We start from the raw sequence: 25,610 nt of genomic DNA, 5'->3' as shown, positions 1-25,610 counted from the left end.
CTGGCAGAGTGGTGCGGACACGCGCACACACACTCACACAGGACTATTCATTGGGCCAGGAGGTCACGATCCGTGTGAATCACCCGGCCCCGGCCATGCCAGCTCTGTAGGGTAGAGATGACACAACACACAGACTAATTCATTCCTCTCTGCTCAGAGGTGAAAAACGCATGGTTCTTCCTTCCATCTTCCAGACCGTTTTTCTCATTATTGTTATTAATCAGTGTTCTTTTCAATGCATTTGCACTCTGTGCCAAGGATCAACTTCTTGTGTTAAAACGTAAACATCTGTGTCTTTTCAAAACATATAAGTTCCAAACTAGATGCCTGAGTCGGTCTGCAGGGCCGATGGCGTCCCACTAGAGGGCGGCGGAGAGCACATGTACGACAGATGGGATGGCTACAGCCTGGCGGTTTTCTTCAAAGAGGCCTGGTAAAGCTTTGCCTGTAGCTTTAGTCTATTATTAGAACAGTCCTTGCATTGAAATGCTAAGACTTTGCTGATGATCAACTCAACAGACAGCGTGGTAGACGGTCCGTCAGTGCATATTCGAGGGGGGGTTGGGGGGGGGGGGGGGGGAGGATTTAAAAGTAAGTAAGCTACACACGAATAACGAATGACAATAATTGCAAACTACTGACAATATATATCTACATAACTCTCTGTACATAATATCAATTAATAAGTTAGTCCCTATTGAAATATCTCCCTTGTCCTTATGCATCAGTGGGAGATATTCCATTGTAGAAGCGTAATAGAGGAGGAAGAGGAGGAGGAGGAGGAGGAGGAAGAGAAAGTCATGACGATACAATGGGAACAGAACACAGGGGACAGATGAATGGAAGAGGAGGAAACGAGGCTTAGGGAGTACTTATACCCAATTCTGACCTGAAACTGCATCTTGATTAAGGAACTGTCCTGTTTGAAGAGGGGGTCAAAAACTGAAATAGATAATAAATAATAAAAAACAACATAATGTAAGCCAGTGTAAAGAAAAAGGGAACTAGTGGAAGGAAGAAAGTCCTTCCTTCACTTCTGGGTTACTGAGTCGAAATCTCCCCACAGGTCAGAGGTTGCGGTGGTGTTGGAGATCGGAGCATCTACAGAGTTGTCATTAGTGGAGTCCAGATCCAGCAGACAGCCTGGGATGAAAAGAACAGACAAGAATATTACACACTTGTCAATTTGGATTTTCATCACAATAAAAAAAAACATTCCGCAATATTATTTTAAATGTATTATACCAACCATTTATATAATTTAGGATTGAAATAATTTCACAAATTTCTTGTCTGCGATTAATAAAGTATCACCTGATCTTATCTTAAAAAGGAAATGATTTAATGAAATCAAAACCTTTTTAATTTGTGGGTCATCAAGGTACAGTAACCTACCCATGTCACCTTCTTCCACAGCAGGTTGCGTGTTCTGATTGTCCGATTTAGAAGGGGGTGGGGCAAGTTTTCCTGCAGGAGGCGGGGGGAGGAGCCCAAAGCCCCCTGAGCCCTGTGGGCGGGCCTTCTCCCTCTTTCTGGACTGCTACAAAACAAACAGCAAATTCACTGCATCTCAGAAACATTACAAACGTAGACGTTATTCAGTAATTAAATATCTGCATATAAACAGTAGTAACCCCGATATTAAGCGTGATGGTTTGTCCTTCTTTAAAGCCCAGGTCTAGCTTTGGAGTGTTGTCGGGCGTCTGTGCCTGTTTGCTGATTTCGTCCTCTTGTTTCACCCACCTGGGACAAAACAGATAAGAGGTATGAGAGAGAGAATCCATGAGCTTCATGGTAGCACTGAATACATCAGGGCATCCAGATGCCAGCACTGGGCAGTAGTACCTACTTGAAGTGGTCCTGCAGGGCCACGTTGAAGTCAAAGGAGTCCCCTCGGTCCCCGAAGCCGATGCCGATGAAGGCGCTGCGCCCTGGAGCACCAGAACAAGATCAGCGTGATCCAGCTGACACACAGGCTCAGTGCTGACACAGTCCTCAGTTTGAATTCAATTCAAATAACTTTATTATTCCGTTCACAACTTCACATGTGGAGGAGCAGCAGGGTGTGTCCATACCCAAAGGTACATACAATGACAAACACGCGCGCACACACACACACACACACACACACACACACACACACACACACACACACACACACACACACACACACACACACACACACACACACACACACACACACACACACACACACACACACACACACACACACAATCAGCCCATACTAGACATATGGCAGATAAAAAATCTTTGCCAAGCCTAGTGAATAAATAGTAGTACCTCCATAGTGGAGGGGAAATAAATAAATCATATAAAAAGAATAAACATTGTGTTTGTCCCGTTACATGTACATCTATTGCGTCCCTTTTCAATGTACAACTTGGGTCATGCCACGTTCACATAATCACACTACACACGGGACTGCATTGCTCAATTGAGATATATATATATATATATATATATATATATATATATATATATATATATATATATATATATATATATATATATATATATATATATATATATATATATATATATATACATACATACATACATACATACACACACATATATATAAATATTCAATGTTATAAATATAGATATAGTTAAAAGCACTAGCGTGAACTATTTCTAATAATAACAACAACTAAAGTTATAGTCATTAATAATGCAATGAACAAACAGATTTCCTTTCTGCACGCCATCCTGTGATCAGTTCACTGTAGGCCTGATACCTATTTTGAAACCGGCAAAAATACACAATTCAAACTTTACTACCATACCATAATCAACCATAATTCCAAGAACACCAGTTGGTATTCGCACATTCTCCCAACATCCACATCCTGCATGGCCACCAGCGAGCCATCACACAACACACACAACGTACCGCTATCGTCCTGTATGCGCAGTACAAAGTAGCGGCTGGAGTCGCTGACGGTTTCCACAGCGATGCCGGGGAACTCGTCGATGGGGGCCTGAGCGAACAGCTCCCCTGCAGAAAAAGAAGAGGGAACAGCAGCGGGTGAAGAGCGCTGATGAGGTCTCCGGGATGTGGATGAAATATCAGCCAGCTGGTACTTGTCATAGCGCTTTGGCACTGCGGTTATCAATGTGTCCTTGTCTTGAAAGTGAACAGAAAGCTCCATCGTGGTGATTTATGGATATACACGCTATAGTATATCCAACTGTTGTCCTATAACACCACCATGTAATCGTTGATTGCACGTCCTCCATTACACTGGGTGCTACTATTAAATACTCACCGTGTGAGTTTTTTACGATCCTGCGGGAATCCCACTTGCCAGGCATCAAGTTATGCCTTTGTGTCAGCGTCCTATGAGGAACTACGTGATCTACTTGATACCTGATGGACAGATGGTGCATCCAATCACCGGCCAAGTATTTTTTTAAAGTACCCCTATCCGAACAGTTTCTAAGGATGATGGCTCTGTGTAAGAAACCATCTGGTGCATCAGGTTAATTAAATACAGCACTAGGGGATTGCAGTCTGGTTCGATCTGTTGTGTATACTAGTGGTGGCGAGATGATGCCTCATGAAACGTCAAAGCCTCGCAGCCAGGTGAACCATCAAAGTGGTTCGACCTCGAAGCTTCAAATGAGTACGCTAGGGATAAGGAATGAAATTATGATGAAAGAAAGAGTTTCCTGTGATGATGTGATGTTTGATTCGTACAACATCAAAACGTTAAAGAATTAAAGTCATTTCAGTGATACGTGTGAGTGTGCCGTTCATAAATATCTCCCGAGCTCATGGTAGAGAACAAATCATTTGACAAAGGTTTTAAGTCATCCCGGGCAAAATAGATTGTCTTATAACTACAGTAGCCTACTAATAATTGTAATAATAGAACTGCATGATGACTGAGAACGAGTGTGATTAATTACATAGCCATAAAAGTGATCTTGGAACTGGGTAGGGTCTTCTTTTTGTAAAAATTTGCCAATTGTGAACCCATATCGCGGAACAGCCCGAGATGAAGCCTTGAACGTCACGCGCCACGTCATTTCGCCTATGTGAATCCTACTCGATACGGAGCTTCGCTGGGGGAGGAGCCGAGGTACTCGACACACGCCCCGATGCCTCAACGCAAACCATAACATCACTAGTGTATACTAAGGAAATCAAAGGAGTTGAGGGCATATGAATGATATTACCCAATTCAAACTAAAATTATTGTAGTTTCTTCTGCCAACTTAGTATAAAGACATGTTTGCTTATTATTGTATTATTAGTGCTAGGGGATGTTGTATATTTAGTTGGAGGAGAATCGGTCACCTTGAGGTGATAGTTACTAAAGGGGGATGGTGGTGACATAAAGGCAGCAGATAAATAACTGCAGCGCCAATGGAAGTTGAACTAGTGGTTGTTGTGTCCAATCTCACCCACGTACCAGAGATCTTATCCTCCAGTTTAATGTAGGCTACTTTCCCCCGTGCTGTTACCCGCATACGTCCAGTCCAGTCTGGGGAGTCCAGCTTCCAGTCGGCTGCCCTGACGGACAACACAGTTCAGAAACAATGGTGAGGCTAGTACTCAAGAGAACGGACGTCAGACATGAACAAACAGATGGGGTTTAGAGAGTGTGTGAGTGGTCTGTGTATGCGTGCGTCTTGGTGCAACAGCTTTATAATACCAAAGAAACGTGACTCAAGCGATTACACTCGACATCTCACCCTGGCCTACGGCTGGGATATTACATGAATCACCGCAGTTACTAAGTGATTCACAAAGCGGACTCGGGGTATCGTGTGGTTCTGTGGTAAACCAGTCCTGTTGGTGAGGAATACCCGGCCCAGGCTACTGTTGTCCATACGGGATACAGCTGCACTGCACTAGCTCACAGCGCCAGCACCACCACAGGCAAACACATCCTTTTTACGCACATCGCACGACTTGCTAATGAAGTCAAGGGAAGTACTATGCCTTATAATATACGATGAAACAGATTAGCCTAAAAAAATTTCCAATTCTGTCAGTAGCAGCAGCACATCGGTGCCTACGCGCTATAGCTGCTATCTGCTTACCAAATGCTGGATAAGCGGGTACTAATGTCATATTGACAGGTGCATAGCTGAGCAGTATAGTTGCACATGAACGTTGACAATACTTCTAAACTGGATATAATAACAATGAGATATTCCCCCAACCTTATTAAAGGCGACAACACTGAACAAAACAAATGGTCCCTAGGTAAAGATGACTTGGAGGACGTTAGGGTTGCCTGTGATGATGTAATGTTCTCTCGCAGCATCAATGAAAGAGGCTTTGTATAAATGATTGGCTAAATTATGTGGATGCCCGTCACAACTCACCGTACACCCCGGTTTGATGCTCTCGGTGGGATTCGGTAAACATTGACATCAGGTTTAACACAGAGGATCGACTCGTACGCACCCTCGGTCGCCATCTTGCCTTTAATTTAATCAGTGGGTCGATGAGTGGCGATGCGCGAAGGTACTAGGGGGACGCTGTCGTACTTCACTGTGCGCACTAATTGAACATCACTTTTATTAAAATACCAATAACTAGATTTTATTTTCATGTAAAATGAAGAAAAAATGACTACATTAATTGTACTTTATTACAAATTAGCATTTTTTGGACTACATAGGCGGTTTCACAAGTTTTACAGTTTGCTATGTACTTAATCGACCATTAAAAATAGCTCCTCATTGAAAAGTCCGCTGACCAGCATGACGGCTCCAGAGAAAGGCGAGGCTGTCAGGTTAACAGTCCAAAAAGTCTGAAAACATCTCTTAAATCTTCTGTTTCACATGGCTGTAAAGGAAGGAACGAAAAATTATGTCACGTAGTTCCTGGATCAGACAGCTTGGGTGGAGCAACTGTTTATTTTGGAAACGTAGATTCGCTGTTCCAATCGCTGATGTTAAGTGAACTAAAGCGTTTATTTATTCAGGTTTTACCTGGAGGATGCGGTTTAGTTTTCTTGACAGACGCACATAATTGGTATGCAGCCCTTCCCAGGCCTTGAAGCGGCTCAGCCTGTGAGCTACAAAGGTCTGCCAGCAGTAGAAGTAGTCTGGGAAGGAAAGGAAAGGAAATGGCAGATGGCCATTGGCAATAGACTTCTAAACATTATAATAAAGTATGTTCACACTCTCTCTCTCACTGACGCACACACACTCTCTCTCACACAAACACACACACACACACACACACACACACACACACACACACACACACACACACACACACACACACACAGTGGCTAACCTTTGTAGCTCATCACTTTGACCTGGACCCCTGCCCTCCTCAGGTCCCTCAAGCCCTCTACATGCGGACTGCCCTCCAGGTCACAGAAGTAGAGGCGAGACACGAAGATCCTGAGTCGCAGGTTGGGTGTCTGCCTCAGGAACCGGGTCAGCGTGGTCGCACAGTTGGCACAGGGCGACCAGGAGCAGAACCAGGTGACGGAGTAGCTCAGTCTTCGGTTTCTGTCGTCTGCGCAGCCCCAGAGGCCCGGGCACAGCGCCCCCAGGTAGCTCAGGAACAGCAGCTGCAGGGAGGTGGAGGAGGGAGAGGGTATAGTGCAGGGGCATCACGGAGGAGATGAGTGTAGTACAAGAGTAAGAGACTTTGTCTAAGGTGTAAGGGTTGATAAGGTCTAGAGACGGTCAGTAACTATCATGATCCATTGGAGGAAGGTAGTTCTTACTCGTACGAGTAGTCATGGTAATGGTTTAAAACACTATTCATTTCTCACCTCTGCGTGGCAGCCAGTGCGATTGCGTAGGTGTCCGAAGTCGAAAGAGAGGGAATCAGGTCCAAGCCTTCTCTTCACTACGAAGCAGAGATAGGTCTCGTTGCGGCCTTTTGCCCATCGCATGTTCTTGTAATTGTAGATGAATTTTTTCTGGGCCAAGAGCACACTGAGACATAGGAGAGAAGCTGAGAGCTTGTTTCAGTAAACCCCTGCGGTTAGGATCTGTAATCATCAACCATTCACATCGCACAAGTATCGCATTGACTGTATTTCTCTCGCTCTCAGTTTCAGTCAGACAACTTTTTGCGAAACCAGGAGAAAGTGGTTTAACATCATTGCTTTCAGGTCATCAAAACTATTTATCTGTCTATCACTCATCTCCCAAGCTGGCTTGGGAGATGAGTGATAGACAGATAAATAGTTTTGATGACCTCTATTCAGATATTTTAACAAATATCACTACAAATAATATCATAGTCATGCCTAAATTATTATATATTAAGATATATATTCACAAATACCTTTATAATATTATTATTTGTAGACGTTAAAGCAATTAATTCGACATTATGCATCAAACAGAAATAAACATATAGCAGAAGAGATATGGCTCACCTGTCTAGCTTACTAATCATTTTGAAAGTCGACTTCGCTCACAATCAATGAACCGATTACATGAATTTAAACCAGAGGGGGTGTGTTTGTGTTTGTGTGGTGTGTGTGTGTGTGTGTGTGTGTGTGTGTGTGTGTGTGTGTGTGTGTGTGTGTGTGTGTGTGTGTGTGTGTGTGTGTGTGTGTGTGTGTGTGTGTGTGTGTGTGTGTGTTTGTGTATTCATATTCTGGGGGAGGGGGGCTGACTGCATATATTACTATACATAAACAGCTTGCGCGGTTTAAAGAACGCTTCTGGTTGGATGACAGAATATTTAAAAATTCAGTCCAGGCTGGCACCAGCAACTGATTCCAAGTCAGGCTGTTTGGTTGCTCACTTTTGTATTTACTATTTGTTTATGTCTCTCAGTGAAGCGAGGCGTGAGCGCGTGTGGTAAAATGTCTTTATTGCACAGTTGAAAAGAAACCATTATGGTTGTATAATCCGAGGCAATAAAATATTTTTTATTGGGGAAACATGACACAATGAAGAATTAATCGGAATACAATCAGAGCGACCACACATGAGGGGCTTTTTTGGTCTTGATTTGCAGCCTTTGGAGTTTCTCACATGCGTCCATAAACTCTACCAACTGACTGGAACTTTCCACACCCTAAAAGCTCACGCAGTCCCCAGCCTCTCCACATTTGTTTTCCCAGATCATTAAATCCTCCAGATACCTTCCCGCCTTGATCTAGGCTCTACTGAACCACCCCCACCCCTCGGCCCCCTCAATCTTTCCAGTCACTCTTTGACACACCGCACACTTTTATTTTAAAATGGGGGGGGGGGGGGGGGGGAGGTTAGCCTATATAGGTGTCAAGAGCCCTCGTGACCCTGGGCCCATTCTGGTCCTTCCCCCGCAATACACCTAGTCTGGGAACTTCACCCTTCCTCCCTTTTCCGCAGTATGTCTAATGGTCCTTCCAACCTGCTGACCAACCGCGGTGTTGTGGACAGCACTTCACACGCCAGCTCTGAACCGTCAGACCCTGCAGTTCTCCTCCTCCGCCTAGTCAGGATGTTGTTGTTGTTCTACTCTTCATCTCTCTCTCTCTGCTCCTGTCCTGTTTAACCGGAGCTTACTCTCTCTCTGCTGGCCAAGTGTTGCTTTGCTGTGTGCAGCCGCCGTGCGTTGCCATGACGCCCCTCTTGCCCTCTGTGGTTTGGGGAATTCACCGTTTCCCAGGATGGCTGTTTTTGGAGATAATCTGTGTGTGAGCTTGTGTGTGTGTGTGTGTGTAGTGTAGTGTGTGTCAACCGTGTGGTTCAGGGTGTCCTTAACACCGTCTACTTGTTGGACATCATCTGGAACACATTTTTTTCATTGAAACTATTATGCTGTGGTGCTCTTTAGCTGATCGGTGTCAACGTGTTTGTGTGTCTGCATGAGAGAACAACTAGATATCAACTGTGACTATTCCGACAATGTCTAAACGGCTGCCATTAGCCTGTGTGTGCTACCATTTCTGGACTGCTTTCAATTGTAGAATAAACTAACCACTTCCCAAACCCTGGCTCCCGACCACAGCTGACCAAGGTCATCCCACGGTCACACATGAACGCTCACGTGCAGTGCCACTCCTTTCGTGCACATTCTGTTTGTGTGCGGTCAAGTAGTACAGGACTCCCAGACATTTGAGAAGAAAAAAATTACAGCAGGAAATGCCAAGTCATATTTTCCGAAACCCACCCGCCCACACCCTTTTCTCTCTAACACACACGTGCACACACACACACACACACACACACACACACACATAACGTGCAGACACACGACCAGTCACAAACAGGCCTCATTTCCAGTGGTGTGAACTCACATCTGTTTCCTGACAACAATAATAGTTAGTGATGGCTTGGGTTGAGACCCCGCTCGCAGGTGTCTTCTCTCTGTCATGTAGAGAAGGACCCGTTGCGGACCAGGAGGCCTACACAGAGCAGCATGAAAAGGACCAGCTCACGGACCCAATGAGGGGCATTATGTGTGGCGTTTTGGTGCATGGTTTTATTCAGCGACCAGAGGGTTATGCTACTGTATGTGATTAAAAGACTGCACTTTAGTTGTGGGGTGAAAGCCAGGTGGGGGTTAGGTGAGAACAAACATCCTGTGTGAATGCAGCAGTGGCTTGGGCCTGGAGCTTTACCAGACAAAGAGTGCTATTATAACAGGAGCGGACCAAAATTCAGAGACCTGCGGTTTACCTGTAAACCAAGCAGGTGGAAGATGACTTCTACCTCCCCAAATTGAATGTGCTGCACTGAAACGTGCAGTACACCTGCAAAACCTGCTGAAACACAAGGTTATGGCCAGTACAAGAACAAATCATTTGTAGAGATACATATCTAAACACACACACATTTATTAAATTATTTGTATGCATGTATGTATATATATATATATACACATACACACATACATACACACACTTATAGACATTCTAATTACTTTTTGGATTTGTGGTAAAGCAATCTAATATATATTGACAACTTCACTGAGAAATTGAGATAAGAAAAAAAGTGTTATCTAACCAAATATATACAATGAACACAGGTGGCTGAAGTGTAAATGTGATGAATCTGCTTATCACCAGTTCCTTAAGGTACCTGCTGAAGCACACACAAACCGCAAGTGGCCACATATGCAAAGCCACATCAACAGACACATGCACACACACAGAAAAATATTTGAAACACTTTTCCATAAAGTATTTTACTTCATCACAAACAAGAATCCAAACATTTCCACTCTCCTTAGAAAATGAGCAACAAAATAAGAACAAAACACCATGAATAAATACTGATTATAAATAACAAAGGGATTCAAATAAATAATGAAACAGACGCAAATAGCTGATGTAGTTACACTGGTCTCTGAAGTATACATGTACACTTGATTGCCAAATTTAGTATTTTCTCTTTAGTCCCTCAACATTTCCCACGTGTAGTTCTTCTAGAGGCTACCTGAACGTCCTCAGAGGTCTTTGAAATACACCTTGGTTAGGGGGAAACCCAGGAAGCCCCTTTCTGGCCTCTCCACCTTCACCTCCTCATCCTCCTCCTCCTCGCCTTCTTCTCCGGTCCGCTCTCCCAGCGGCCGGTAGCCCAGCTTCCTGAAGAACACCTCCCCAAGCGTGGACGGGACCGGCACGTGGGCGTAGAGCCTGCAGACCCCGGCCTCCCTCTCCCTGTGCTCCAGGCTCTGGACCAGGAGGCGACCAAGGCCCTCCCTACGGTACCAGGAGCCCACCACCACCCTGCAGATCCTCCTGATCCCCGGGCGCTTCTCACTCTCCCGGCACACACAGCCAGCGATCTCGCCGTCGCAGTCGGCCAGCCACACCTGGCCCGCCGCCTCCTCCCGGTCCGGGTCGATCCTCTCCGACGGGGCGGACGCCTCCTCCGTGGTCTTGGGTTTCATCCTCCGCTTTGGCTGGGAATCAAACAGTAAGATGACGGTGAGATCCTTTGTAGCGCTTGTACAGTAAAACACAACGTAGCTATTAAGTCATTTGGCAGACGCTCTTATTCAAAGCCAGTTTTTTGTTCGCTAGTGAGCAGGCGATGGACATTGGGGTTGGAGCCTAGGACCTCGCGGCAGAAGGTTAGAACACAATCCCCTGACCGTCCTGACACCCTCAAAGAACTGTAACCAACGAGGCGAAGACGACACACCTTTTGTGTGGTTGCTGTCTTGCCGCTGATCCTGGTGTAGGGGTTCTCCAGGATATCGTCCCCGGCCCCCCTGAGGCTGCTGCCCACGTAGTCCCAGCAGGGCCGGCTGGTGCCCAGGACCCCCGTGGCCCTCGGCATGGTGATCTTCAGGAAGACGATGAGCAGGAAGACGGGTATGGCCAGTGCCAAGATGAAGGAGTGGACGACGCAGCGGAGCACTGAGGAAATGATAGCGAGGACGAAGAGACACAGAGGACGGGTGAGGACGTGGAGGATGAGGCGGTTCTCCGTTCCTTCACCTCCTTCCTGGAATGTGGGAGCAAGATGGGTTAGGAGGCTTCGAAGTAGCTGCATGACTCACATCATCTGTGCATGTGTCGTTTACCGACATACCTTGATGAGTGCTTTGACAGTGTCTATGTCATCCTCCTTCATCCTCCGTACCAACACTTGATCCAGCTCCAACTTCACCATGTTTAGGCGTTGAATTCATACAGGGGCTCTGTCACACCATTCCAACGGGTCACAAGAAGCACAAACAGTGTGACGTTCAAAAAGCGTCGGAAAGAATGAGTACACAAACGGTTGGAATGCTGTTAAGCTGTGTACATTTACGAAACAAAGTGGTCCTAGAATACACATCGCAGTCTATTTTTATGAAATGCGTTACCTCAGGTTCACAGTGTAGGCTTACGCTACATTTTGATTGTATCTACGCAATAACCCATTTGTTCAAATTCGCTACAAAGATCAGGGATTATTGAAAGGATTTGGAGCGCAGATCTGCACAGTATGAATTCTCTTTACGTGTGCATCACCACAGGCTACATATCTTTGCACTGCAACACTAGTCTCGCAAAGCCAGACCAAACTACAGCAAGTAGAATGCAACACTAGCAATCTGCAGCGAACGCATTGAAAACCATATATGGTTAAGGGCCATGAGTGGCTATTTAAACCGGCGCAACCGAAATGCGAACCTCGCTTACCGTTTGCGGTTGTGACGAGTAGTGTTCAAAGTGGACGTAACAATATCTGTATCCACTGTTTGATGGACTGAAGCAATTGGTTGTCCCAACTTGGGATTGTATGACTTCCAAGTCGTGTCAAATAAAGGATCTGGAATACCAGATCTAAGTGCAGCCACACACCCTAAGTGCATCCATTTACGCCATTTTCGTAGGCATAATTATAACTCCGTACGATGGATGGGACTAGAACAGTAAGATGCGTTCGGAACAACTCGGAAATCGTTTAATTCCCCACCGGGGAGTCAAGACTTGGGGATGGGTTCCCCACGTCGTATTATTAATTTATTGACAATATATTCGAATATATTCTACTGAATAGTTAAGCAGTTATATGTAAGGGTTACAACGTAAGCGTGATTAAAAACTTAGATAATTATTGGATAGTTTCTCGGAGTTTTATAACAGACGATGGGAAACGGAACGTAAATAAGAAAAGAAAAAACACCATCGCCTAAACTCTCCCGCTGTTCATTATTTTACAAAAACCCTGACTCAATGAATAATTCAAATAAGGTTACAATGTATCAAGTTTTATTAATTATGACTAGTAGGCCTATTTCTTGTGAGGGTGAGCTGTATTACTTATACACAAATAGCTTATGTAGGCCTACTCCATAGAGTAGGTCTATAAACCGAGAACGCACCACGGCATTAAGCACAGTAGCAATTGTCTTGAAGCGTTTTCTCTTTGAGTTCTAAGGTGAACTGGTTAAAGAGCACACACACTACATACCTAAACGCACACACACACACACACACACACACACACACACACACACACACGCACGCACATACACACACTCTTAAACCCATCTGATTTTAATCACTTGGAAAATGGCATTTCTTGAGTGTCAGGTGTAGTTTGGTCGGGGTCATCCCTATGTTCCCCGGGTCCTATGTTCCCCGTTTTTCCCAAAAAGGGTCCTATGTTCCCCTGTAGCATTACATACCGGGGAGCATAGGACCCTTTTTCTGAAAAAAGGTCCTATGCTCCCCACTGTTGCGGCGAACATAGAACCCTTTTCTGGGAAAATGGTCCTATGTTCCCCGCAATCTATCAATCTTTAAAAATATTTAAACTTTGACGCGACATTCGCGTGATGACAGCCAATCGGCGTTCAACCGGCCAACTCAGTGCAGTGCAGTCCGGGGTGAACTGCAGCATGGAGGAGAAATATAATATCACGGCCAAAAGCTCTGTGCGCCTCCGGATGGCCGTAGCGCGGGGAGCTCTCATAGGGATTGGGCTTCTCGGGGTTTGTCTACCGGCGTTGCTATGGTTTCCGGTCTTGTGTGTTCCAACGGTTTATTAGGTAGGCCTATCTAATAAATCTCTGTCTAATCAATACTTCATTCACTGCCTCTTCCGAGGTCATTACAATATTATGAATAGACTGCGTCGGGTTCTCCGATGTCTCGCCCTCTTCCACAAAAGTTAAAGACATGCAATGGTGGTTATCTCGGCCAGAATTTGGCAGTAATGGTGGAAAAAGTAACAGACCGGGGAACATAGGAACCTTTATTTGAAACAGGGTCCTATGTTCCCCGGTCACATACATATCAGGGAACATAGGACCCTCAAGTCTCATACAAAGAGGGGAACATAGGACCCGGGGAACACAGGACCCTCATTGGGAAAAGCGGGGAACATAGGACCCTTTTTTCAAAAAAGGGTCCTATTTCCCAAGTCTCATACAAAGAGTGGAACATAGGACCCGGGGAACATAGGACCCGGGGAACATAGACACGCTCCCGTTAGGTCCATTTCAAACAGTTTTGGCAGTTAAAGTTATCTGTCCATTTGTGTTCTCTGCAGAATTACATTCGTTTCCACATATGTCGTTTTGTTCCATTTTGAAACTTCCTTCCTTCGCTTCGGTCATCTCCAACACCTGCCCCTCCCTTCGCCTATCAGTACCCTCTTCTGATAGGCTTCTGACCTCTATGATAACGATACCCTCCCCTCCTTCCAACTGAAAAATACCTTCCATGGCAGTCCCGTTCTGCCCCATCCTCCCGCTCTCCAAACCACCACCGCCGCCACCGCCGGACCCCTCTCCTGCCGCGCCACCCTCCCGCTCGACCAGCGCGATCATTTGCATGCCCTCCCCTGCTTCGTGCTGCATCTTGTTCTCGCCCCCCAGTTCAAACACCACTTCCTGCCCGTCCAGAGGCTCCAGACCGCGGCTCGGTGTGCAGGACAGTTCGAGCCGGTCGCCCGCACTGTGGCTGTAGCTAGAGTCCGATGCTAGGTCCTTGTCTTGTGTGTCAGACTTGAAGTGAAGAACAAACGACTCCCCCTGCCCAACCTCCTCCTCCTCACCGCGCCCCCCTGTCCGGCTCAACTCCTGCTTCCCCCCGTCCCACTCCTGCAGCAGCGAGACCATCCCTCCCTTATCGTCCCCCGCCTCTCCCTCCCTCTGCTCCTTGGTCTTGAACTGCAGCACAAACGACTTCCCCTCTCGGCCCCCCGCCCCCTCTCGGCCCCCCGCCCCCTCTCCCGCCCCTTCCAACTGGAACACGTAGGAACCCTGGCTCCCGTTGTCGCTCTTCATCACCTCGTGGCTCAGCTCGTCATCAAAACACAACACAAGCTGCTTCCCCGTCTCGCCGTCTCCCCTCAGGGAGTGCGTGTCCCCCAGAGCGGCAGGGGAGGGGGGGCCGTGGGATGTGGCGGCGTGGTGCTTCTGTGGAGGAGCTGGCGATGGGCTTCCTGAGGTAGCTGCGGTGGCGAGCGGCCCAGGGCCACGCACACTGGTTTGGTCGGAGCCGCAGGAAGGCGCGCTGGAGAACACCGTGGGTAACGACGCATGTCCTGTGGTGGAGGTGGGGGTGGTGGCATCCGTGCTGCTGGTTGCCATGACAACTGGTGCATTAGAGTGTATAGGTTCCATCTCCGCGTGGATGCCGGCGGCCGGTTTGGATTCCTGTATTGCGGCTTTGGTCTTGTGTCCCCGTCGGCCCCTGGCGGTGCGAGTGCTCCTCCCCAGAATGGGCCTGGTGAGGAGAGATTTACTGAGTGTTGTGGTGTGTGTTGCCGGGGCAACGGAAGTGTTTGCATGATTATTGTTGGTGATTATTATCCTGGTCTGCGGTTGCTGCTGGGACATCGCTGAAAACGGTGGCCCCTGGCTCTGGGGGGGACTCAACACAGGTTGGAGCCCTTTGACGGTCTGGACCAATGGGAGGGTCTGAGGCTCCGGGCCCGCCAGGTGGCTGCTTGCAGTAGGGACCAGAATCAAGCTCGGCTGGCCGCCGTTGGAGGAAGGGCACTGTAGGAGGAGGTAGCTCTGGGTCTGAGGAGGGGGAGGCGGGGGTGGGGGTGGGGGAGGAGGAGGGGGCAGGGGGGGCGCCGGGGCCGACAGGGGAATGAGCTGCAGGCCACTGGCCGTCTGGATCATGAAGTAGTTCTGGGAGGTGTTGGGGGGGATGTCCAGCGCCGGTTGGGACACGATCAGGCTGCCATTGTTTCCTGAGGATTCCAGGGTGATGGGGTTGAGCAGGGTGGTGGTGGTGGTCACTCCCCCGACGCTAGCCTTCACCGCCACCCCGTCTTTAGTGGCCCCGCCGGGGCCCAGCAGGGAGGCCCCAGTGCCGTGTGTGCGGATGTGCCGCTGGAGGTAGGAGTGCATGACAAACTCCTTGAAGCAGTAGGGGCACTTGAAGTCTTTGCGCGAGGAGTGTGTCCGGAGGTGTAGCTGGAGGTTGGAGGAGTGGGTGAAGGTTTTGTTGCAGTGGGTGCACTGGAAGGGCCGCTCGCCAGAATGGGTGCGCTCATGCTGCGGACAGTGAGGAAGACATTTAGGTTTCACAGTCATTAAAACAAATTGGTTCCTGTTCTTTTTTTATGGCCATCCTTCAACCTCGTTCAAAATGTGACTCAAGAGAGACTGACACAGCATGCATTTTCAGACTATCCACCACACAGAAGACAAATTACAAAATGATTGTTAAAAATGTGGTCATGGTCCAATAAAGACTATATAAGAAAATATAACAATATCAGATCCAAAGGTATTTTTGCCATCGTCAATAATGTATCGTATTAAACGCAACCCACCTGTTTGAGGTTTGACGTCTGGGAGAAAGACTTGGAACAGACGGAGCAGGTGTGAGGCCGCAGCCCAGAGTGCATCTGGCTGTGCCTGCGAAGGCAGCTGGTGTTTTTGAAGGACTTTCCACACTCCTTACACACGTACGGCCGCTCGCCCGTGTGCTGCCGCAGGTGGTACTGGTAATGGGAGCTCCACTTGAACGTCAGCGGGCAATGTGGGCACTGGAAGGCCCGTACACCTGTATGCACCTAGAGTGGGAGGTTATATTTAAGTTTCTAGTTATTTATATTATTTTATTCATCACAGTGCATACTGCCCAAAGATGTTCGCTGGGGGAAATGGGGATTGAACCCGGAGTAAACCCGGAGTAAACCCCACTACAATGTCCTGCCTATTCAGTTATATATTGGATGAACTATTCGTGATGAACCCTCCATTCACAGAGACAACTTAGCTGCAATGCTAAAAACAGATGGAGTTATATTATGGTAAACCCAATTAAAGTGTCAGATTATGAGATCTAAAGACGGCTATGAATCGTGGCTGCGGAGGAGATAATGCTGTTCTAGTGTTGGCCTCTTACCCTCTGGTGGATGGAGAGGAGCGAGGACCTCTTGAAGGTCTTCCCACACTCGGTGCAGCGATAGGGTCTTTCCCCGGTGTGGTCCCTCATGTGGTACTTCAGGCCTGACGAGCCCTTAAAGGCTTTACCACACTCACTGCAGCGGTAAGGTCTCTCTGTGCACCACATGTGGAGAGGTGAAACCATTCATTACACATGGTGACGCTTTGTACAGATTGTTTGGCTGGACCAAAATAAACTATATAAAGAACGGTAAAGGAACTGGGTAGAATGGCCAGAGTGCTTGCTTCCTTGACAATTATTAAAATCAAGAAACAAAGCCCCACTTCGAAATTTTGGGATTTAATAAAGTGATGCTAATAAAGCAATACGTTGTTGGATCTGAAACATTACTATACTACTATTACCATGTCATTACTATCTTATTACAGAGGAAACCCATGAATTAACAAATCAATTATAAACGTAGGATCATGCCCACAATGTTACCACCAAAACCTATATTATTATCAAATTGAGATTGTGCCATTTAAAAATGTAATATTGATTCACTGGAGGAGACAGTCTGTTACCTCCAGCCGGCGGTGGCTTGCCGGCCGCCGTCCTCTTGGCCGCCTTGGCTGACTTGGGCGCCTGCTCCTCAGGCTCCTCGCCGACAGTGAGGATGTTGACGTGGATCTCCCTCTGGCCCTCTTCCTGCTGCTTGTCCCCCTGGCCGGGGGATGAGGGCATGGGCAGAGACAGGGACAGCGAAGGCGGGCACACGATCTCAGCCTCCGCCTCGGCCAGCAGCCTCTGCTCAGGGGTGTGGGAGTGCTGGTGGGTGAGCAGCGAGGACAGGAGGGGGAAGGAGCGGTCGCAGGCCGAGCAGCTGAACTGGGAGCGGGACTGGGACGAAAGAGAGTGCATCTGCAACACATGAACACACCACATTTATAAACACACACGCATCAGGGTATCTGCAGGTTTCAGCAAGTCAAATTTAAGACTTTTTAATTCATTTTTTAATACCACCTTGAATGAGATTTAAGACCTAAACCACTCGATGGTGGGGGTTGGCAACAGACGCGAGCCAACTTCGGAAACGGACGTCTTCCAACCAACTGTCCTTGAATTTGCACCTACCCATTGTCGCAGACTAGCTAGCAAGCACATAGATAATCGTTTATATATGCAGCTAGCAAGAAAGAAGCCTCTCTACATGTCCTTCCTGAAAAGTCCCACGAGAAAAATAAATAGTCCTGCCCCGACAAATTTAAGACCTTGAGTTACAGTATTTAAGACCGGCATATGACATTTGTAACGAATTTAAGACTTTTTAAGGCCTTAAATTTAGAAACATGAATTTAAGACTTTTTAAGGATGCGCGGACACCCTGCATACATCATGACTATATCCAATATTTTGGAGACAGCTTTTCTGTAGTTATTCATACATTATTAATTGAATCTTTCTTTTTAAATTTACTACTGTCCTGTGCGTGCGGCAGTCAGTCAAATACATCTTCATTGTATGGCCCTTAATTACAATTACAGCCTCAAAGGGCTTCACAGGCCACCGTTAATTCACAAGTGCTGCGACACCCAACATTAATAAAATAACATGTTATCATTTGGATATTTAATTTAGACGGTTAAAAGCCACTCGCACCAGCGAGACATGTCTGTTGAGGCCTCCGCTGGTCTTGAAAGCCTTGCTGCAGTAGTTGCACTGCAGGCCGGCCGCGGGGTTCCTGGAGTCTGTTTGGACCGTCTCTGAGGCCGGTGACACCTCGGTGAAGCTGTGCAGCAGGTCGTACTGAGCCTGGGTGGTTCCCACGTTCTGTGGACACGTGGAAGGAAACAACACAAACAGGAACAATACTTTTCAAAAGGTTGTGCCTTGGATTTGATTGTGACATTGCATGGTCACAGACTTTGTAGCCGATGCCATAGTTTATATAATCTAGATTAAAAGTATGGACATCGGCAATTATAGGGATCAAAATGATTATGCCAACAGTTTATAACATACTTATAATAACTTCATAATGCACTTTTGCCATGACTTGATCACGTACCGTGTTATCCCCATCGCCCCCCTCGGTCAGCCCGAGGAGTTCTTCGGCAGTGTGTCCATTCTCCCCCACCGTAGTGGTCTCCACCACCTCCTCAAAGTCCGCCAGCAGGTGACCCGCTCCCACCAGCCCCACGCCCACCATGGCCAAGTCCTCCCCATGGCCGGCCTCCCCCCCTCCCCGGTGTCCGTTGGGACCCATGTGGTGCGCCTGGTGCTCCTCCAGCTCTGTGCGCGTGCCGAACGTCTGGCTGCAGGTCCCGCAGCTGTACAGCAGCACGCTGGCCCCCGTGTCCGTACTCAGGTGCACCTCCGTCCCGATGGCCCGGGGCGCGCACACCTCCTGCCCCGAGGAGGAGAGGGTCAGCTGGGGGAGGTTCTGGCCGCCGGAGGAGGCGGCCGACATGAACACCTCCTCCATCCCTACGCCGACCGTCCCCTCGGGACTGACGAAGCCCACCATGTCCGTCAGCATGGACGACGTCACCTCCCCCGGCTCCACCACCATCTCCACCATCTGTGCGGCGGGTTCTCTGACCGGCGCACCCATCTTGCCCTCCTTTGCCGCCCCGGCACCGCCGGCGGCGTGGGAGTTCTTGTGCAGCGCCAGGTTGGATGAGTGGGTGAATCGGCGGCCACAGTCGCTGCATGCGTAGGGCCGCTCCCCAGTGTGTATGCGCATGTGCTGTCGCAGGTTGGTCGACTGCGTGAACGCCTTGTTGCAGACGCTGCACGTGTACGGCTTGAGGCCAAGGTGCACATTCTTGTGCCGCCGCAGGCTGCTGGAGTTCTTGAAGGCCTTCGGGCAGCTGTCGCATGGGTACGGGCACTCGCCTGTGTGCTGCCGCAGGTGGTACTGGTAGTGTGAGCTCCACTTGAACGTCAGCGGGCAGTACGGGCACAGGAAGGTGCGCAGGCCGGTGTGCACGCTCTGGTGGACCTGGTGGTACAAACGACACACAAGACTCATTGGGACTGGATTGTCGTATCAGTGGCTTTTTGTTCAAACAATGTATTGTGATGATGACCAGGGGAGTGTTTGGTCTCACCTGCAGCAGAGAGGAGCGCTTGAAGGCTTTGCCACATTCCCCACATGGGTACGGCTTCTCACCCGAATGAGACCTGAGAGAATGGTATCTATTAAAGAGGACTTTAGGATGACAGCATGCAGGTCAATATCCCTACGCATTTACACAACATTATAATTCTAATTAATTGCAATTCTAAAAGTGTCTGTCTGTCTGTCTGTCTGTCTGTCTGTCTGTCTGTCTGTCTGTCTGTGTCTGTGTGTGTGTGTGTGTGTCCATCCCACACCTCATCTACCATGTACTGGTTTGCGGGATGCTCTAACCCTAACCCTAACCCTAACCCTAACCCTAACCCTAACACAAAACAGATTTTGTTGCATGAACGTATTAGCATGAACGTAAGTAATAATACATCAGAGCTTAATGCCACCCATCCATTAACTCCCTGTTTCTTCACAGTAAAATGGCACAGAAGCATCCCATTAAGAAAGCACCTCTGGTGGTAGAGCAGCGCCGAGGAGCCCTTGAAGGCCTTGGGGCAGAGGTTGCAGCGGTACGGCCTCTCGTTGTTGTGGCTACGCTGGTGGTGCGTCAGCCGCGATGACCAGCGGAAGCTCTTGCCACAGACCAGACACTGGAAGGGATGGTCCTGCTCCTGGTGCTGGGTCGACCCCGACACCGATGACGACGTCACCATCTCCAGGACCACCTCCGCGCCGCCCTCCACCACCTCCTTCTCTCCCTCCACCAGTACCCCTGGATCGCCCTCTTCCTCACCGTCCTCCCCCGAGCCCAGCAGGGAGGGGAAGTGAGAGAGAGAGGTATTGGACTGGCCAGGTAAGAGCTCTGTTTGGTCCACCAAGGTGGTCACAGAATTAGCCATCCCCCCTCAGATGCCCATGTGGAGCACGACACGCTGGAACCAGTAATGAGGCTTAGGGTTATTCCTTCAGCAGGAGCATTGCTTCTTCTTTCCCTCCTTCTGTTTGGCATTAAATGTCTGCAGAAACCAGCTGTAGTTCCAAATAGCAGTTTGATATTCTGTTGAGGCAAAACATGAATAAAAACATTTTAGAAATAGAATTGCCTATCGGAAAACGTGGGCTCAGCAGGAAACTTAATATCGAGGCAGTGTAACGCCGCCCCCTTTAAATTCCATCCTCTCTCCAGAGTTACCCCTCCCTCCGATGTTTAAACATTCCCTCTCAGTTGTCTTTTCCTCCATCCTGTTTATGACAGTCCCCTCAGTGCGGTGTAAAGGAGGACATAAACAATGCCAACAGCCAATAATAAAATACCTTCCACGTACAAGCCGCTATGTTAGAAAACAGTTAAACACGTATAGAGAAACATTATTGATTTAACTACCAAAACAAACCTGGCCTGCAGATTTAACCAAGCCCTCGTCAACGGCGAGCAGCGGCGATTAATAACTGCAATCTATTTTGCATCAAAAAGAGTGAAACACTCACCTTTATACATTAGGTCATTGGCCGACTACATTGTTAATATTTTAGTGCATTCTGGTTCCGCAGTGCTAATCCACACAACCTTAACAATAAACCCAGCTCAAACTAACTAGCTGTTGTCCACCAGATGCCGCCTTCTAAGAACAGCGATTGCTATTGGACGAGACGGACAACAAATGAACGACTCCTATTGGACGAGCGCTAAGAACAGTACGGCTTGCAATGATAACCTTTTTGACATGATTCTCAACTGTTTATCTTGAAATTGGAAAAAAATCGTGAATTCTATTAAAAATCTATATAAATTGTCCTTTCAACTGGAAAACAATTTGCAATCGTCTTGATCTGTACAATGTAATATTTTCAACTTGTAGAAGGGCTTTATGGGTAATGTAGTATTATTTTGCAATCTGACCTGAACTCCTTTGTTGAACGAGTTTCTAATCAGGTAGAAATCATCCATGTAATGTTATTCAATTGAATTCAACACATACTCTCTTGTGCTCATTTTTTATTTGATTTTATTTTGCTTGATTTGAATATTTCACATTGAGGTCAATCAGTATGTTGAAGTCATAATTGTGTTACAGCAATAATTTAAACATGATTGTACAATTGTAAATAAGATTAAAAATAGTATAAAAGTACAAAAACAGAGGAGACTCGCTCCTGTTCAGCGCAAAAATAAATAGTTCCACTAAAGTAACTTAAATAAATAGCAGGCAACACGGTAACAAATACTAAAATAGAATAATATTAAAATGGACAAAATGATAGATATATTATTAACGGTATTCTAAATTATGTTATATAAAACAATATAATATACAATTAATAATAAACAACATTGTATGCAACAATTGACATTCTTGTACATTTGTGTACAACTGCAGAACCAGGGTATCACAATACATGGTATTTTAAGGCTTTGGGTGCAAGTTGTATGTGGTGGTGTCAGTTATAAAAATAAAACAAAATAATTACGTATTCATTCTCCACCCTAAGGCACAGTTTCAAAATCATCCCATTCATCCAATAGGCTCATGCTAACAAGTTTGTGCAAAGTTTCTAATCAGATCCATCAGTGCTCAACAACAGGGCACATTCACTTGACCACAATGTTAGATATGCTCCTCCTCACTCAGATTCGGAGGAACAGCCACTGTAAACACATATCTCAACCCACGGTGCAAAATAACTCTCCTTTGATTTCTGAGTGCCATCCTAGATAAATGTGATTTATCTAAATGTGATGAAGCCATAATTTAACACCACCATGAATAAGGTGCAAATATATTAACCCTTGAAATGTTTATTTGAAAAGTGTGTAGCACTTTGATGAAGTAGAAGGAAGAGAGACCGAAAATACTTGACTATTCTATATAGTCAAGTATGCTATGTATGCTAGTGAGGCTATGTTAAGGAAATGCTTCTGTGGGTGCTGGTAATGCTTTTTAAGGGTTCGATTAGATCGCGATAAAAGATTCAAAATCTAGAGATATAGACCATGTTTATAAAGACATAAAGTTAAGAGCAAATCAGTACAAAATTTAATAAATAATATTAAATAATTTAACAATAAATAAATAAATACATAAATAATGTGGTCATGAACAATGCATTCAAGAAATATTATTTGAAAACTTGAACATTTCATCTAAAAACAATTGGCAGTTCCCCTTCAGGCAAATCTTTGAAAGCCTCATCTCTGTCGTATGGGGCATCCATTTAGGCTCTGGTGGAATGACTCGTTCCCCAATAGAAATTTTCTGTCTTGAAGTTTGGACTTCTCATGGTTGCTAGTGGCTACAGTGCCCATTGACATGATCTCAATAGCCCTTTGCCTGATGTGTGGGATCCAAGCATCCATGATGGTTCTGAAACCATAAAAGTAGTCCAGCGAACCTTAAGGTGCAGCAGAAGCCTTGGGTTTAAGGCTGATGAATGCCCGGTACGCCCAATCACAGAACAGTTTAAACTGCTGAAGGAGCTCATGGGATGACTGTAGAACATCAAACTGGTACGGGAGGCTGGTTGGGAGAGAGGGAGCCACGTGGGGTAGCCTTGAGGCGCCCGCAGTCACGATCTACAGGAGAGACAACACAGGGACCCGTTAGTTCACAACGTAACTACAGGATGGAGCATTTCAGACTCTAGGGGACGCCGATACACTAATATCATATGCAGGTTTTTTTTTGAGGGATCAACAATCACCTGACGGTTGAGGAGGTTCATCAAGTTTTTCATCTCTCTGATGATCTCTGCCAGTTTGGGCAGTGACGGATGTTGGTGCTTCTTGGACACTCGGTTCAACCACTCAAAGTGGTGCTCAAACAGCTTCAGGTCAGCATGCAGCTTGGACAGAGTGGGCTTCAACTGGAGAGGAGCGAGAACAGAGACTTAGATATTTTGAATGTACGTGTTTGAGTCTGTGAGAGTGTCATCATATTATTGGATTGACTGGCACATCCATACATTCACTTATCTACACCATATAAACACACGTAGGCCTACTATTGCTTAGTGTGTGTGGGCTCGGGGGTGGAGGGAGCAATAAGAGTGTCCTTCAAGCCAAGAGCCAATAGGAGTTGAGTGTTTACCTCAAGGTTCTGGAGGTCGCTGGCTGCTCTCTGGCTCATGGCTGGCAGGGTCCTGAATCTGTGGGGCTCCAAGTCTGCATCAAACGCATGCTCCCTCTGAAAGAAAGAAGACAACACAAAGCCCCCGGTCAATAGTGTTCATCAGCACAATGTTTGAACTCTGAAATAAGCCAGGGGAACAAGTATTAATACAGAGCCTGGATCCGATTTCCACTCTGTGTTGGAGAAAGATGCTAACTTTCGCGAATGTGCAGTTAACCGGGTCAGTGTGAATTCAACCACATTTAGCCTCCCCAAACATCAACAATAAGGACGAATGAGCTGAACCCACAGAATATTTTCTACAGGGAGAGCAAGAAAGAGACACACAGAGACAGAGACAGACAGACAGACAGACAGACAGACAGACAGACAGACAGACAGACAGACAGACAGACAGACAGACAGACAGACAGACAGACAGACAGACAGACAGACAGACAGACAGACAGACAGACAGACAGACAGACAGACAGACAGACAGACAGACAGACAGACAGACAGACAGACAGACAGACAGACAGACAGACAGACAGACAGACAGACAGACAGACAGACAGACAGACAGACAGACAGACAGACAGACAGACAGACAGACAGACAGACAGACAGACAGACAGACAGACAGACAGACAGACAGACAGACAGACAGACAGACAGAGCAGAACAACATATGCCGTGACTAAGAGAGCAAAGGGCTGGGATAGACAACAGTGGGCAGCAGGGAAACTCCAGGATCAAAACCTATAAAAAGCTATGATGACGCAGTGCCACTGACCAGCTGTACGAGCGCCTACATACTGTACTCCCAGACTAAGGCTACTCTCTGTCCCCACTAGAGGGCGTTAGGCTACCTGACTGCACATTCCCGAGTTGTAGTGTACCTACTCTGAAGTGAACAACAGGTTTATTAAATAAGGACAGATTCAATAGGGATGAGAGTAAACAGTGAGTATTGATATGAGGTGTGTGTGTGAAGACAATGCAACGGCATGAGGCAGTCCACCTGTGTAATAAGAGGTGGGTCATGTGGGCTCCCTAAGCCTCCTGAGTCCATCATGCTTTCTTTATCCCTGATGCGTTGTCTCGCATCTCACTCACAGACGTAAGTGCTCACTTATCTCTGTGGTCCGGTCTCTTCCTTTTGTGTTCTCCCAAGGCTCAACTCTCCTCCCATCCTCTTTTTTCCCCCATCTAATCCTCTCTCTTTCTGGGACCTTTTCATCTCCTGTGGGTTGTTTCCCCTCGTCTTTCCCAGCCTCTAATTGGGTCTTTTATCCTGTTTCTTTTGGGCTCTTTCTATCCTGTTTCTTTTGGGCTCTTTACATCATGGATCATTACCTCACCAAACAATTTCTTCCTGAATGCAAATGCAGGAATGTGATCAATCTTTCAGATTTGTATCAGGTCATTCTGCTGTGGCGACAGAAAAGGCAAACACCAAGCACTGCATCCACACTACCGCTATTGGATATAAGTTTGACCCGTGAAGGTGCTCACTTGCACCTACAAGTATGCACACCAATGTCAGCATATGCATATGTATACATTCGAATATTGACCAAAATAAGGACTTGCATGCCATATAAATGTTTTTTTTTATTTGTTATTACTTTCTTTAACATCTCATGTTTCTTGCTGCCTCTGAATATT

The 25,610-nt window shown here is 46.8% G+C and overlaps 5 protein-coding genes across 8 annotated transcripts in view; all 5 read right to left on the bottom strand.

Moving 5' to 3' along the window:
* Positions 1-461: 461 nt before the first annotated feature.
* Positions 462-5,518, bottom strand: LOC132467725 (adaptin ear-binding coat-associated protein 1-like). 2 transcript variants are annotated; one of them, XM_060065238.1, is made up of 7 exons: positions 5,362-5,518; positions 4,440-4,540; positions 2,915-3,019; positions 1,850-1,931; positions 1,635-1,743; positions 1,396-1,540; positions 462-1,143 (listed from the first exon to the last, which is right to left on the bottom strand). In XM_060065238.1, exons 1-7 carry the CDS (start codon positions 5,454-5,456, stop codon positions 1,031-1,033), a joined length of 750 nt encoding a protein of 249 aa, XP_059921221.1. In that variant the 5' UTR covers positions 5,457-5,518; the 3' UTR covers positions 462-1,030. The 2 variants fall into 2 exon arrangements, with proteins under 2 accessions (XP_059921221.1, XP_059921222.1); XM_060065239.1 differs by having other exon boundaries at positions 1,396-1,537.
* A 79-nt stretch (positions 5,519-5,597) lies between these two features.
* aicda (activation-induced cytidine deaminase) lies at positions 5,598-7,408 on the bottom strand. The gene is made up of 5 exons (XM_060066051.1): positions 7,389-7,408; positions 6,774-6,939; positions 6,284-6,566; positions 5,974-6,089; positions 5,598-5,827 (listed from the first exon to the last, which is right to left on the bottom strand). The coding sequence occupies exons 1-5, from the start codon at positions 7,406-7,408 to the stop codon at positions 5,771-5,773; spliced, it is 642 nt and encodes a 213-aa protein (XP_059922034.1). The 3' UTR covers positions 5,598-5,770.
* Positions 7,409-10,396: 2,988 nt separating this feature from the next.
* Positions 10,397-11,571, bottom strand: nat14 (N-acetyltransferase 14 (GCN5-related, putative)). Its single transcript, XM_060064832.1, has 3 exons — positions 11,491-11,571; positions 11,098-11,403; positions 10,397-10,855 (listed from the first exon to the last, which is right to left on the bottom strand). The coding sequence occupies exons 1-3, from the start codon at positions 11,569-11,571 to the stop codon at positions 10,397-10,399; spliced, it is 846 nt and encodes a 281-aa protein (XP_059920815.1).
* znf628 (zinc finger protein 628) lies at positions 11,179-21,479 on the bottom strand. Of its 3 annotated transcripts, none has more exons than XM_060064210.1 (11): positions 21,322-21,479; positions 20,344-20,890; positions 19,871-19,943; positions 18,826-19,761; positions 18,417-18,587; positions 17,339-17,675; positions 16,767-16,921; positions 16,189-16,431; positions 14,113-15,907; positions 11,491-11,599; positions 11,179-11,315 (listed from the first exon to the last, which is right to left on the bottom strand). In XM_060064210.1, the coding sequence occupies exons 2-10, from the start codon at positions 20,730-20,732 to the stop codon at positions 11,574-11,576; spliced, it is 4,125 nt and encodes a 1,374-aa protein (XP_059920193.1). In that variant the 5' UTR covers positions 20,733-20,890; positions 21,322-21,479; the 3' UTR covers positions 11,179-11,315; positions 11,491-11,573. The 3 variants fall into 3 exon arrangements, with proteins under 3 accessions (XP_059920193.1, XP_059920192.1, XP_059920191.1); XM_060064209.1 differs by having other exon boundaries at positions 11,264-11,403; XM_060064208.1 differs by lacking the exons at positions 11,179-11,315; positions 11,491-11,599 and having other exon boundaries at positions 13,765-15,907.
* Positions 21,480-21,822: 343 nt separating this feature from the next.
* Positions 21,823-25,610, bottom strand: part of il11a (interleukin 11a) — a 6,244-nt gene continuing 2,456 nt past the window's right edge. The window contains exons 3-5 of the mRNA XM_060064211.1: positions 23,919-24,014; positions 23,533-23,694; positions 21,823-23,404 (exon numbers count right to left, since the gene is read on the bottom strand). Coding sequence (XP_059920194.1) covers positions 23,225-23,404; positions 23,533-23,694; positions 23,919-24,014 — 438 coding nt within the window. The 3' untranslated portion in view covers positions 21,823-23,224. The remainder of the gene's footprint in view (positions 23,405-23,532; positions 23,695-23,918; positions 24,015-25,610) is intronic.

The sequence above is a fragment of the Gadus macrocephalus genome, chromosome 11 (assembly GCF_031168955.1).
Source record: "Gadus macrocephalus chromosome 11, ASM3116895v1".
NCBI lineage: Eukaryota > Metazoa > Chordata > Actinopteri > Gadiformes > Gadidae > Gadus > Gadus macrocephalus.
The sequence above is the reverse complement of the archived record's forward strand: the minus strand, read 5'-3'. Positions and strand labels throughout refer to the sequence as shown.